This window comes from Mirounga angustirostris, unplaced genomic scaffold, assembly GCF_029215605.1.
Source record: "Mirounga angustirostris isolate CCGP_5_RB_7025 unplaced genomic scaffold, mMirAng1.0.hap1 SCAF_13, whole genome shotgun sequence".
Lineage (NCBI taxonomy): Eukaryota > Metazoa > Chordata > Mammalia > Carnivora > Phocidae > Mirounga > Mirounga angustirostris.
This window is the reverse complement of record NW_026991721.1, coordinates 12570355-12585438: the sequence shown is the minus strand read 5'-3', so window position 1 is coordinate 12585438 and position 15084 is coordinate 12570355. Positions and strand designations below refer to the sequence as shown.

Below are 15084 nucleotides of genomic sequence, written 5' to 3'. Positions count from 1 at the left end.
CTGCATCCCATCGCGTGCCTGGACAGATAGATGTACACACAGACGTGGGCCCGTATATACGTACGCCCCACACACACATACACGCGCACTCACAAACCTGCTGGTACACACATATACAAGCACACCCAGACCCAGGCATGTGAGGGGGCAGAGCTATACAGACGTACACAACATCCAGATGTATCCATAAATATACAGAGGTGTGGAAGATGCACACTCACTCAACACACAGATACACACTGGCTCATACAGATTTGTGCATATTTATAAATATAGATTCACATGGACACAGATGGACACAGGTATACAAGGACTGACTCTTGTACACACCAAGATACATATACACGCGTGCGTGCGCGCTCACAACTCTCCCTGCACCCCATGTAGAACTACACGCTCAAGAAGTAAGCATATCATCTAGCTAGCTAGCTAGCTCTGTGCCTTAAAGTCTCTCTCTCTGCATCCCCCCCACACCCCAACAACCCAGGGCTCTCTGCCCTCTTAATACCCAGTCTCAGGTCCGAGCTTCCTGCCTATCAACCCCAGCATCCTGCCTGGAACAAAGAACTGCAGCAGTGTTCTCCCTCCGTCTGTCTGTCCGGGTCCCCGGGGTCTGAGACAGTGAGGTGAGGGAAAGCGGCGGGGGCCTGGGGCTCTAGAATAGGGACGGGAGCCACACTGCTACCTGGTGCTGTAACTTTTGCCCCAAGGCCCTCCGGGTGGGAGGCAGCTCCCGTCTGAGAATGTCTTCTCTCTAGGGAGGTCAGCTGGGGATGGGGGAGAGGGAGAAGGGATTGGGGTGGGGGACACACCTGGGAAAGGAGTGGAGGACACATCTCAGGAGCGGGGGACTTGGAACTCAGCCACAGGTGGCTGGGAGAATAGAAAACCACTGTCTGAGAGGCCAGGAAGACCCAGGGCTAGAGGAGCCGGCTGCCCTAGAGGAGACTTCCTCCCTCCCACGTGGTTCCCCCAGGTGGGATCTCACTACACCCCATGTGCACCCCAATTCTTGAATGAGTGACATCACCTCCACATTGGAAAGCTCTCCCACTCCCCACCCCCTTCCCGCACCCCTTATGGGGGCCAAAAAAGCAAGAGGGCCAGTCTCGCCTGGTGCACAAATGAGGCGGTCCCCCGGTGCCTGGGGGAGCAGGCCGGGCAGAGAAGAGCCATGGGGAGCCCACCAGCCCCCCGGGGCCCCAGGTGCTCCAGCTGTGCTTCCCGGCCTGCCCCGCGGCAGGGAGCCGTCCACAGCTCCACCGGCAGTCCTCCAGTGCGCGCGATAATGAGACAGAGTCGGGAAAGTCTGGGTTTATGGCCAGGAGGGGCTGGGGGACAGCCTGGGGGTTCTGGGGGCTGCCGGGGGTGGTGAAGGGAGGGGGTTCCGAGGCAGGGGCTCCACGCCTCGAGCCTTGGGCGTAGAAGGAGCAGATGAAGGGCAGACTCCTTTCGCATGAAGTCCACTGTCAATGCTCCCCCAGCAGTGGAGAGCACGGTGATGTCAGCTGCCGCCTGTGTGGCGTGTGGCCCTCCTTCCCTCCTCCGGCTGGCCATGGTCAGGACTGCCAGTTGTGTTCCCCGCGTGTGCCTTCCAGCTAAGGTGCATCCAGCTCTTCCCGAGGGAGGAGAGAGGCAGTGTGCTAAGTGCTGCCCGTGGGCTATTGCACTTGATCCTCACAGTGACCCCAACAGGTAGATGTTATCATCATCCCCATTTCACAGATGGGGAAGGTGAGGCTTAGTGGGGGTAATAACTTGCCTGGGTCTCAGCCTGCAAGAGGCAGAGCCGGATGTGGATGGCGGCAGGCTTCCTCCAGCACGTATGGTCTTAGCCACGGTGCTAGCTCCCTCACATCTGGCTTCCATGCTGTTCAGACTGGTGAATTATCCGTCAACCAGCCCTGATTCCCACATCTTGCCTTCGTCCCTTGTCCATACCTTGCATTCACATCTGCTCCTCTCATCTGTCCCGTCAGTCACTCCTCGTGGCCCTCATATCAGAGGAAGGAAAGCAGCCCCCAGGCCCCGAGCCTAGCACTGCCGGTGAGGATGGAGAGCCCCCAACTAGCTCCCATACAGGGCACCCCATCGCCTGGTTTTGCTTTGAGGAATCCCTACATTTCAGCCCTCCTCACAGAGGACGTGGCTTCTCCAGTTGGGGGAAGGTGTGAGTTTAGGGAGGTGTGTTCAGGGACCTCGAAGGTACAGTGTGTAAGAGTCTACCTTGCCCCCCCCCTTGCCCTGGTCCCAGTCCCCCTCACCTCTGGTGCATAGGGCCACACAGTTGCCTTCCCCATTTCGCAGGCTGCCCTGGGGCCCAGTATCCAAAATTCCCACAGCTCCCATCAGTCTATTGAAATCTCCGGCACAGGAACTAAAGAAGTGATAGGCTGGGTCAGAGGGCTGAGGTCCAGGGAGACAGATCCAGGAGCCCCAGAGAAGGCTCACTGAGTGTTCCTTTCCCCTCTCACTGCCCACCCAGCCAGGAGCCAGAGTCGCTAGAGACCCATGCCTGAGGGCTTGCAGGCAATTCCAGTACCCCCAGCCATCACACAGAGCAGGCTTCTCCATCTACTGTGCACACAGATCTCCTGAGGACCTTGTTAAAATGCAGGTTCTGATTCAGGAGCTCGAGGGTGGGGCCCAAGATGGGGCATTCCTAACAAGCTACCCGGTTTGCCGATACTGCTGGCCCAGGGACCACGCTTGAGAGGCAAATATAATGGCACCTATTCATCCACAATCCCTGAGCTGCCTTGAGAGAAGTGGTCCATTTTAGAGATGCAGAAACTGAGACTCCAAGGAAGCCATCCAGCTCACAGGTCACTAAGCTGGCCATGGAGCCTACCTCCTGACTCCAGTGATGCTCCAGGAAATGTTCGACAGCCAGCTCTGGGGGACGGTGAGAACACAGAGGGCAGGAGGAACCCTGATTTACAACAATTGCCCATTTCCTTGGTGTGCGTATGTCCATGGGGGGCAGATTTCAAGCTACAGGCATGAAGTCCATGAGCATGGAGCTGGGACGAGATGCCCGGAATCATCGGTCCTCCCGACCCAGTCCAAGCCAGCTCCAGCACAGCCCTGCCTGCTGCTTGAGACTGGCCTCCTCTGCTGCTGAGATGCGGCTAGACGGCCAGCAGGGGCTCCCCGGAGGCAGTCAGAGAGAACTTCCTGTCCCTGCGGAGGTTGGTGCCTCACTTAGCCAGCCCTTGAGCAAGCCTCCGATCCAGACCTGGCCTTCGTCGACCCCTCTGACCATGCACAGGATGCGATAACCTAGGTTGTAGTTGTATATGGAGACAAGGTGGCCCCTGCAGCACCTTCTGCAGACATTCGGCAGAAGGAAGAAAATGTAGGGTAGAGAACTCGCTGGTTTTTCTCAAGTCTCTGAGCCTCCAGGAGAGAGCTTCTCATCCCTTTGCAGGTCAGAAATCAGTGACCTACTTGCCCCTCTCAATCCCATCTTGTGTCCCTTATCTGTGCTCAGAACTTTTTGCAAAAACTAATAATACTCGGAATAATCATACCATTTGCTGAGAGTTTTAGTGACCCAGGGACTGTTCCAAATACTTCCATGTGTTGTCTCATTTAATCCTCAACCACAGCCCTAACAGGTTGGTACTGTATATCTCCATTTGACAAACGAAGACTCTGAAATCCCAAAAGGTGAGCTGACTTGCCCAGTAACACAGCCAATGACAGGCAGAGCCAGATTGAACACGGGCATATCTAATACCAAAGCCTTTCGTCCAGACAGTGTTTCCCAAAGTGCAGTCCCCAGACCAACAACACCATCATTACTTGGGAATTGTTATAAATGCAAACTCTCAAGCCCCGCCCCAGATTTGCAAAGCCAGAAATGTATTTTAACAAGACCTCTAGGAGATCCTGACACACACTAGGCTTGGAGATAAAAGGGAAGAGAAGGTTGAGTCCAGTCTCTTCTCCTCCCCGCCTCCAGTCCTCAACAGTAGCCTCCTTGCCACTTACCTGAGCGTTTACAAATTTCTCGAGGTTCCGCACCAACAGGAAGCGGCAAGTCTCGCACCCAGGACTGCCCGGAATTTAAACCGTGCCCTCTTCTTTGGGGCACTGCAAGTCCTTGTCTAGGGCAGCTGGGTCGGAATCCATGGCCTCCTCATCTGCATATGTGTCCTGATATCCGGAAGGCTTGGTCTCCTCTCCCTCAGACTGAAATCACCTCCTGGGTCAGGGCCGGGTCTCCCTCCTGCCCCCCTGAACATTCCAGATTCTGACTTAGGTCTGCCCATGTCTCTCGGCTGTCCAGACTGGGGCCATTATTCTCTGGGAAGAAGGGGTAACCTGCTATCAGGTCGGGGCGGGGGCGGGGGTCTCACTTCTTCCAGGACCACGGACCGCTCTGAAGGCCCGTGCAGGCCTTCCTAGAGACACCATCTGGAGCCAATATGGATCTCCCTAGCATTGGGTGAGGTGAGAACGCTTGGGTCATAAGCACAAATGGATGAGATCCTGACTTCTGGCTGACACCGCAGGTGTGTATTGTGGAGGTGGGAGGAAGCACCTGTGAGGAGCCCTTCATCTTCACAGGTGGGTGGGTTTTCCTGTGAAGTAGCCCTGACAGAAAGTTTGGGTCACAGTTCCGAGTCCAGGAGAAATCGAATCAGAGATGGGCTGGGTCAACTGAAGGGGGGCAGCTGGGGCCCTGGCCCCATGAGGCAAAAAAACTGCAGGAAAGAGGAGAAAAGAGAAAGGTTGGTGAGACAGGAAGGGGAGGCTTACCCAGATGGAGAGCAGCGACTGTCCCCAGCAGAAGGGACAGGAGCAGGGGGCCTTTCATGTCCACTCAGGCTTGGGACAGGGACACAGCTCCCCCTTCCCTCCATGTGGGTGTCCTGTGTGTCTGCACAACCCCTGGCACATAGGGGACGAAATGCTTGTTTAACCAGTTGATTAAGGGGCAAAGTGTTGGTTAGAGCACTCCTTCCTCCCCAGTGAACAGACCCTGAACTGGAGAATTAGGAAAAGGATGTGGGATGTCAGCTCAGGTACAGAAGTCCCTTTTTCCTGAAAGCCCCATCCCTGCTCCCTGGGACGGCCCTGAGCTCAGACCCTTGCCCCTGCAGGAACAGGCCTGCTCTGAGTCAGGGCCACGTTCATTCACCCTGGGGAATGAGGGGAAAGGATGGTGGCCGTAATAGTCCTGAGGACGGGCTTCAGAGGTGCATGCCATGTTGGGTCAAGCACTCGCCTCCGGGAGTCTGAGGCTGCCACTCTCAGTGCTTCTGGCTGTTGGGCCCCAGAGGCAGCTCTCATACTGGGCTTCTGGGGAAGTGGGAAGAGGTCAGGATGATTGCCCCCAGCTGGGGTGGAGAGCAGAGGAGCTGATAAGAAGAGTTTTGCTCAGTCCTCTCACCCTTGAGCCCTGCTGTCTGCTGGGACTGCAGAGGCCTACCTCCCGGGGCCCCCTTCACATGTGGGTACCCAGACGCCCTGGTGTGCTCAAGAAGACCCCAGCTGACTATTGTCTAGGCATTATTACTGCCCCTAAGGTGCCCCAGTCTGAACAACACTCCTTAACCCCAGGAGAAGCCTTCCTCTGGCCAGTATCCCAGCTAATGAGTGGGGAATCCCAGGGAGCTGGGAGACCATGTTGGGGGGAGGTAGGAGGCCCCGGGAGCCTCAGCCTTCCTGAGCGCTTATCTAGACCAGGTCTTTTACACGCTTCACATCCCTGAATCCTCACCTTCACCTCATTCCATGAGAAGGTATGCTTATCCTTACTTCGCAGTTGTGAAGAATGAGATTCAGAGAGGGAAGGCAACTTGCCAAGGTTGCACAGGAAGTAGGAGAACTGTGATTTCTAAGTCTTTTTGGCTTAAAACCCTTCTGTCTCTCTCTGACTCTCTGTGTCTCTGTCTTTGTCTGACTCTGTCCCTCTCTCTCCTTCACTTTCTTCCTTTCTCTCCCTCTCCTCTCCTTATCCCTCTCTTTCTCATCTTTAATATGTGAAAATTTTATGCTTGTTCTTTTATGATGTGGCTCTAGATCAACGTTCTCAACCTTCGTGCTATTGCTCCTTGGGGTGAAATCATTCCTTGTTGGGGGGTGGGGACTGTCCTGTGCATTGTAGTAAGTTTAGCAGCATCCCTGGCCTCTACCCACCAGATGTCAGTAGCACCTCCCCCAGTCATGATGATCAAAAATGCTTCCCCACAGTCCCAAATGTCCTCAGGAGCCCCAAGGAGCTAAATTGCCCTGGCTGGGGATCACTGATCTAGAACATGTAGAACGTGCCATTTTGTCCAATCTCAAGCCATATCTTCTGGCCAGGAGGCAGCAGCCGCAATGGAAAACTTCATGCAGAGTCATTCAGACACTCTGGGCCACCCTTCTCTGCACCCCCACTCCCCATCTCCCACAAGGTCTCTATCACCACCAAGGTCGGGACTAGAGGGACATGAGCAAGGCACTTGCCTCCGTTGCAAAATTTAAGAGGGCACTAAAGAATTCAGTAGTCAAGAGAAACAATATTTTAATGTGATCTTTCTTAAAAATCAAGATACATGCAAAAAATCCACGATGAACAAAATAGCAAACTTTTAATCAATCAAGTTCTGGCCAAATTCACTGCAATCCAAGAAGAGGCTGGCAAGTTCTGAGCCCTGAGTTTGCTGGATATCCCCGCCAAGAGCTAGAGGACTAGTTGGGGTGGGTGTCTCAACTCTATGCCTTCCTAGCTGGGCAATGCATATTTGATTATTGGATTCCAGTCCAGACCTCCAGTACCCAGAGCACCAGACAGGTAGCCCAGAAGGTGAAAAGGCCTGGGTCCTCCCCTCCTCTGCTCTCTCAGGGGACCTACAAATGGAGAAGTATCTGAGAGCTCATTTCTGTGCCCGATTGCAGAGTAATGGTCTTGCCCCTTATCTCCCCAGCCCAACGGACTTGACTCTCAGCTTCTCTTCTTGATTCAGGGACTGGGGGCTGGGCCAATTCCAGGCCCCTAAAACCCAGTCTCCAGATTTTGAACTTGAGATCTCCCTAGTGGGAAGGCTAGACCCCTTCCCCATTTTTCTAACCCATCCTGGGGCCCAGCCAGGGGTATCATTTCATCAGTGTTTGGGGTGACCAGTAAAGTCAGCTAGCACCATGATAAGTTTTACATGTGTCTTTTCATTGGAAAGCCCATTTCATAGGTGAGGGAATGGCATCTCAGAGAGCTTAAGACACAGCAAGTCAGAGACAGGCCTAAACCCAGGCCTTCCAGCCTCTTAGCCACCCCACGCCTCCCTTCCCTCTGCCTCCTCTCACAGACCTCCCTTCTCTACAACTTGCCCCTCTCTGCATTCACCCCACTTTCTTTACACACAAACCCTGGGAAAAGACAGTGCATTAAGTTTAGTGACCTCCTCACTGACCACAGTGAAGCTTGTCTGATTCCAAAATAATATTTTTGAAGGTCTACCACAGACCAAATACTATGTCTCATTAGGGCTTTTATCTCCATGATCCTATGTACTTAATTTTTACAATCATCCTGCAAATTAGGAATTGTCATCTCTAGCCTACATATCTACTGCTCGAGCTCAGAGAGGTTAAATGACTTGCCCAAGTAGACACAACTATTAAGAAGCGGCACGTGTGTCCCTCGTCTGTCGGACTCCCACATCCTTGCTTTCTTTGATAGGCCCAACTGTGTTAGCCCCAGACATTCTGGCCAACGTGTCCAGCATCCATGAGACTCCAATCCTCTGGCTCACTGTTAGCATTTGTATTCATAGGGATTTCAAACACTGCCTCTTATCTCAAGATTCAGCCCTGCCCCACACTGTACAGAGGGTGGGTCTCTCTGTCTTGAGGGGCAGTGCAGTGTGATGTGTCCTGGAATCAGGAGTCCAAAAGCAGCCCGTCTGTCACTCTGTTTTCTCATCCTAAAGCAGAGGCTCATAGCGGGACCTCCATATAATGCGCCAAACTCCCAGAACAGTGCCTGACTCATGGGGTTGGGAGGTGGCCCTTGTCAGGAAGCCAGGCCTGGAACTGTGGCCCCAATCAACAAATGAGCACTGTGTGTTGATTGAGTTCCTGCTCTGTGCTTTGCAGAGTGTAACGAACTCCAGGGATTCCGTCCCAAAAATGCAAGTTAGCTTCACAGAGCTTAGTTAGCATTTTGTTGGAGATGAAAAAATGACACACAAACCCACACACTTGGGGATGCAAGGCCAGTCCTCTTATTTCATTTTTTACTTTTGTATGACTTTTCTTGTGGACATATAACATGCATCCTATAAAGTGTACTGGAGGGTGGGCTGCTCAGGGAATTTTCAGAGTGAATGTACCCTTGGAGTCATGCCCAGATTAAGATCCAGAATGTTTCCAGGCACCCAAATGCCTCTTTCATGGCTCCTTGACATGAATCCCCCACAGGGGATCTCCATGGATTGGAAGGCCCACTTCTGTCACAACACACAGCCCCAACAGAAGAGATCGATGAGGACCAAGTCCACTTACCACTTAGCATAAAGCCTGGCACCTAGTAAATGCTTAATCAATGGGTAATAGTGTTACTCTTTATTATGTATATTGGAATAAAGGGAAGCCATGCCTTCCCACAGCAGAATATAGTCTATGAGGACAAGGAGTGAAAGTTCTACTTAAGCGGCATCCTCCCCAGCATGCAGCCCAAGGCTGAACCTGGAAGAACGTTCCAGAATTCCACTGTCTTTGAAGTCAGCAGATTGTCATAGAACAGCACTTATAATGGGCTTCAGTCTGAACTGTGCAGCCTTGAGTAAGCGGCTTCCCCAGTCCGGGCAACGCTCAAAAAATTCAGGTTCTTAATTTTCCTCTGGGATTCTAGAGCCCTATGTATTTGAGGAGTCCAGGAGGAAAAGGCGCTTTAGGGCATTGACACCTTATTTTCTGCTCACCTCCTTGGTGGAGTGAGGATTCGGAATGCCTTCCTTCCCCACCTCTGACTGGGACTCCCTCCTGTCCCACTGGGTTGGAGTCCTACGTCCCAAGATGAACCCAAGGGTCAGGGAATGTGTCCTACCTCTCCACAGTGCTCCATCCCTAGGTGACCCTGTCCTGGAAGCAGTCAGTGCTACCAGCCACAGGACCCTAATGGTTGAAAGAAGACACTCTGGAACAGATGGCCGAGTCACAACATTGGCCGCATTTAGAGATTCTGCCTTGGGCCAGTCTTTGCAAGGGCCATAACTTCTCTGAGCCTGGTTTTGTACAATGAGGTCATAATTATCGATCACACAAGGTCGCCTTTGCAAGGTGCCTGCCTCAGCTGGGGGTACTTTGTGGGTGTGCAATAAGCAGTAACAATTAGTAGACGTTGTTGTGCTTCTATTTTAAACAACAGTATGTTCCCGAATGGCCAGAAGCTGGGTCTTGTATTCCCAGGTCTTACAGAGAGTTGAACATGCTGTCTTCTATTGGGTTTCCCCAGAAACAGGCCCTGAGACAAGGATTTGAGGGCAAATAGCTTATTTGGGAGGTGCAGGACACTTGTAAGGAAGAGGAGAATTCAGATGGATGACAGAAGACAGCCAATAACATGTGTGGTGCAAAGCCAGCTGCCTCAGGGGATACCTGGAAGTTGATCCCCCTGGGAAGCCCTGGGAAACAGTACCCAATACGTGCCTTAGAATTAGTCCACTTGCAGGGCAAGGGACCGGGGCACTCAGACTCCTGGTCCGCGTTGTGGACTGTTCCCAGGGACATGTTAATTTCCTGGCAGTTAAGGCGACCACACTCTGTGGGAAGGAGAAAAGACCCTTGGGTGTGGAGATGCAAGCCCGGGACTTCGAGAGCCCTCCCGGAGTGAAGAAACAGGTGGGGTCCTGAGAGCTCCTGCTAATCAGGTGCCAGGAACTGGGTGTCGTGTGAAAAGAGCTACCTGAGCCCATTCTTCCATCTTCAGGAAGGCCCCACGGACCCCACCCAGCCTCCTTGTTATGAGAGACCGCGGCTTGGGGAGGGGGCAGTCATTGCTGGGCAGAAAGTTCATGGGTGGGGCTAAGCAGAGAGAATCAATGACCAGAGGAAAAAGAAGTCAGTTTCAGGAAAGCAGTTTTATTGCTGGGGGCTGGAAGCAGGGGCAGCAGGCAGGGGAGGGGAGGCAGCTACCCCGGAGGGGGCGGCTCTGGACTCCTGGCTGGGTCCAGCTCAGTAGGAACAGATGAAGGGGAGGTGCCTGCAGCAGCGAGTTCGACGCCAGCGACCTCCTGTGAAAGCAGAACAGGAAGGGACCTTCAGCCTCTGGTTTCCCCGGACTCAACCCCAACAGGGCCTCCCCCACCACCCCACCCCACCCCTGCCTCCATGGAGAGGGAGTCTCAAGACTCAGCAGGCCCCTCCCCGGGAGGCACAGGCCCCTCCCCTGGAGGCACCGGCCCCTCTCAGCACCTCTTCTGTGAGCCCCTCCTACCCCCCCACCGCCCCCCACGCCGCCCTCGGTCTTCCCATCCCTCGTCCCCACTCCCACCTCACCTTGGGTACACAGGGCCACACATCTGCCACCCCTGGCCTGGGGCTGGCCAGCAGCCCAGTTTCCAAAGTTCCAGGAACTGCCGTCAACCCAGTGAAAGCGTTTCCAGGGTCCCTAGAGGAGGCAGGAGGAGAAGAGGTGGGCGGGGGCGAAGGGAGAGCAGAAAGGCAGAGCTGGAACTGTCCCACCCGGCATTTGCCCTTGACCACTGGGTCGTGATGGACACTGTCTTGGTCAACTGCAGTGCTGATCCACAGTGATCATCACCATCACATTCTATGCATGGCAGTGACACGCTCATCCTTCTGGCCCAAACAAGAGGTAAGCAGGAGTTGCAACCCCATCCTAGAGATGCAGAAACAGCCTCATGGTCTCACCCAAGTCATACAGACAGTCAGAAGCTGAGTAAAACTTGGCCCCAAACCTCCTCACTCTGAATCCTTGGCTCCTCCCAGTGCCTAGGCAGCCTCCTGGGTATCTCACCCCAGTTGTCCGTCTGTCCCCAGTTCTTCGGAGGATCAGAGGGGAAGCACAGACAGAGCTGCAGCAAGGTGAGCCCTGCCTGGGGTCCAGGAGAGCTTCCCACTTAGAGCTGGGATCCCTCTTACCCAGCCTCCGATCCTGCCTCCGATCCAGACTTGGCCCTGGTTGAGCCCGCTGACTGAGCACTGGATCCGGCGATTGAAGTTGAAGTTGTGGATGGAGACGAGGTTGCCCCGGTAGCACCTCCGGCAAGTAAACTGCAGGGCAGGGTAAGAGAGGAAGAATGGAGTGCCCCCCTCAAAGGAATTCATGTGACCTTAGTCTTGGGTCTCTAAATCTCCAAACTTCATCTTCTCCACCCCCATGCCCACCTCCACAGCCATTTGAAGGCTGGAGATCTGTTTCCACATGCCACTCCCTTCTGACCCTGACACCTGGGTGCGCCCCAGCCCCTGCTGACACCCCCAGGCTCTCCAATGAGGCAAATAGTGATGCAGAGGCTGGAGACATCTGTCCCCGCCCCCACCCCAGGCCTCAGCCTCAGCCCCAGACCACTGACCTGAGCTTGAAAAAAACTCCTGGCCGTCCTCACTACGAGGAAGCGGTGACAGTTCTTGCACCCAGGGCTGTTCTCCAGTTTCACTGTGTCCTCTTCTTTAGGGCACTGAAAGTCCTCGTCCTCCTCATCCAGGGCTGAGGCAGAGTCTACAGCCCTCTCCTCCTCAGGGGCATCTTCACTTCCCGAGTACCCCTCCTCCTCTTCCTCCAGCAGCGTCAGCTCCCCTGTAGGGGCCTCCTTTGCCTCATTTTCTGGCATCTCCCCATCCTGAGGCACAGCCTCATCTCCTAAGAATCAGAGTTAGACGGTACAGTCCCTGGCAGGGAGAAAGGCCAAGCGTCCCTTCTTTGCATCTACCCCTGTTTCTCCCCAGCACCGTGGACAGCGTCCACCTTGACCTGGGCAACCGGGAGGTTCCTCAAAAAATTAAAAATTGAGCTACTATTGCACTACTCGGTATTTACCCCAAAGACACAGATGTAGTAAAAAGAAGGGCCAAATGCACCCCAATGTTCATGTCAGTAATAATAGAAGTCCGCAATAGCCAAACTGTGGAAAGAGCCGAGATGTCCTTCAACAGATGAATGGATAAAGAAGATGTGGTCCATATATATACAATGGAATATTACTCAGCCATTAGAAAGGATGAATACCCAACTTTCACATCAACATGGATGGGACTGGAGGAGACTATGCTAAGTGAAATAAGTCAAGCAGAGAACGTCAATTATCATATGGTTTCACTTACTTGTGGAACATAAGGAATAGTGTGGAGGACATTAGGAGAAGGAAGGGAAAAATGAAGGGGGGGAATCGGAGGGGGAGGTGAACCATGAGAGACTTTGGACTCGAGGAAACAAACTGAGGGTTTCAGAGGGGGGGGGGGTGGGGGAGATGGGTTAGCCCAGTGATGGGTATTAAGGAGGGCACATACTGCATGGAGCACTGGGTGCTATACCAAACAATGAATCGTGGAACACTACCTCAAAAACTAGTGATGTACTGTATGGTGACTAACATAACATAACAAAAAAAATGTGGGCTCTATCTAAGCAACTATATAAGCAAAAAGATATTGTTTAGACACTGGGTAAATAAAGATTGTTAATGACAAAACAAAAGAGAGGAACCTGGAACGGAGCCAACAGGAGGAGACCCCCCCCCCCCCCAACCTCCCGTAAGAGCCCATGTTGTTAAGAGCAAGGACTTAGATTCAGGCAGCTGTGGGTTTGGGTACTAGTTCCATCACCTATTAGCTTTATTTTTTCGTTTGTGATATGGGTACATGATAGTACATACCTCATGGGGATGCTATGATGTTTAGAAGAGATAATGCATAGGAAATGCTTAGCATGACACACTCAGTGAGCTCAAAGTAGAAGGAACCTATTATTATATTCATCATTGGTATTATGCAGAAAGGACAAAATCGAGAATGTCACGGTGGAACCGAGAGTGCAGACACAGTTGCCCTGGGGAGTCCCTTCAACTCCTGGTTCTAGAGCCTCTCTGCTCCTCTGGGTGTGCAAAGATCCTGATGTAGGGGAGCTCTGTAGCTCCGACCCCATCTACTCTAGAAAGGAGCAAAGTGGAGAAAGAGAGACTGAAGGCCAAGGAGACTTACTCAGATGGAGAGCTGAAACTGCCCCAAATAGAAGAGCCAGAAGTAGGGGGACTTTCATCTTGGCTTTTGTTCTGCAATGAAGAACACAGTTAGTCACACACACACTCACACGTGCACACACACACGCACAACCCTTGGGAGTGGAGTGGAAAAAAGAGAAGGCATGACTAGAAGTCCCTGAAACTCCAGGATGCTGGGAACCTGTCTGAATGGAGTGAGGCCAGACCACGACAGGCAGCCGAGGCTGGCCTTCCTGTGGGTCTGCATATGAGGAAGGGAATATTACCTTTATTGGTTTGTACTGAACGGACCCCTCAGAGTCTATGAAATAAGAGAGAACCGAGAACCAGTGATTGTCGGCCTTCCCAGCAACGCTTAGATAGTGCTTCCCCGCCTCAAAGCTCTGAAAGCCACACACACTCCCATGTCCCCCACACTCTTCCCTCCCCGGACAAGGAGAGCTGTCACGTGCCTCCGAAGGAGTATGAAAGGCAAGGATGAGAAGAGAAGTCTTGCCCCTGCCGACCCCTGAAAGCAACTACACACAGTCCCAGCTAGCCCTGCAGAACTTCTCAGCCTGGGCTGGGCGCCTCCCCGGAGGGTGAACACATACCCGAAATCAGCTCCACCACGACAGGGAGAGCGCTTACTTGCCCAGAGGTCTTCCTGGCTCCTGAGGAGTTCACAAAGCTCAGACTCTCCTTCTCTCCATCCCGCAGTGACATTTTATAGAGGGGTCTTGGAGGAAGTTCCCCAGAGAAAGGAGGGTTTCCCCAACCTGAAGGAAATGGGAGGGCTGATAAGAAGTGTTTCCTCACTTCCCTGGAGAGCCAATTCATCTGCTTCCAGATTCTCTCCTGCCACCCCTTTTAGGAGCCTGGGGGCCGTTCTGGGCCTGCCTTGAACTGGTGGTTCTTATCCTGGGCTGCACTTCAGAATCTCCCAGGGAGCTTTTCCAGAATACACGGCTCCTCTGCTTCACTAATGGGAACGTAAACTGCCACAGGGATTGGGGAAATAAATCTGTCAATATCTATTAAGATTAAAGGTGTGCATGTCACTTGCTCAATTTCACTCTTCAGAGACTATCCTTTGGAAATAAAAGCACCTATAAGTAAGAACACTTTTACAAAGTTGCGTATTGCTTTCCCATTTGTAAAAACAAAAGTCTCCATGAAAACAAGGCGCTGACTCACCCCTGGATGGATAGGTGGTAAACAAAGGGGAGGGAAACAGGGCATTCCGGGCATGAGCAAAGGTGTAGTGAGGATGGAATGACCTTGGCATTAGCAAAGGACAGTGTCCTTTCTTGTGTAACTAAAGTTAACAGAGTACACATTGGAAAGAGGTGGGGAAAACAGAGTACATCCCATCTTTTTTTTTTTTTTTAAGATTTATTTATTTTAGAAAGAGAGAGAGTGAGCAGAGCGGGGGGCAGGAGGAGAGGGAAAGAGGGAGGAAGCAGACTCCCCGCTGAGCATGGAGCCCGCCATGGGGCTCAATCCCATGACCCAGAGATCACGACTGGAGCCGAAATCAAGAGCTGGTCGCTCAAACAACTGAGCCACCCAGGCGCCCCGAGGACATCCCATCTTGAGCCAAAGAATGGAAATATCCTTCCCCCCGTGTCCACTGACTTAAGGAGACAGAATGCAGGAACCAAGGACATGACTCAAAAACAGCGAAGACAAGGAGCTTTGAGCTGCATTCAGCCTCATCCCCGTCCCCAGGCCCCCCTGCAGGGCCACTTTGCCTGTTGGACAAAGCTATTACAGTCAGACAATGACCAGGTAGGGCCAATTCTCGGAGGCCAGTTGCTGCTCAGCCTCCCCAACCCTTAGGGAAGTCCCTCCTTTAAGCCACACAATCCAGGGTCTGAAATCCACAGCTTAGTGGCCCTAGAAATTCCATTTCGTCAACATCCAC

The 15084-nt window shown here is 52.9% G+C and overlaps 2 protein-coding genes across 2 annotated transcripts; both read right to left on the bottom strand.

Annotated features, from left to right (window-relative positions):
• Positions 1-1769: 1769 nt before the first annotated feature.
• PRG3 (proteoglycan 3, pro eosinophil major basic protein 2) lies at positions 1770-4825 on the bottom strand. The gene is given in 7 exon segments (XM_045895257.1): positions 1770-1774; positions 2265-2301; positions 2303-2377; positions 3200-3341; positions 3998-4200; positions 4202-4311; positions 4768-4825. Coding segments are annotated over 7 exon segments (630 nt in total).
• Positions 4826-10075: 5250 nt separating this feature from the next.
• PRG2 (proteoglycan 2, pro eosinophil major basic protein) lies at positions 10076-13990 on the bottom strand. The gene is given in 6 exon segments (XM_054511715.2): positions 10076-10229; positions 10495-10606; positions 11101-11232; positions 11535-11850; positions 13155-13229; positions 13772-13990. Coding segments are annotated over 5 exon segments (681 nt in total). The 5' UTR covers positions 13217-13229; positions 13772-13990; the 3' UTR covers positions 10076-10170.
• Between the last annotated feature and the right edge of the window lie 1094 nt (positions 13991-15084).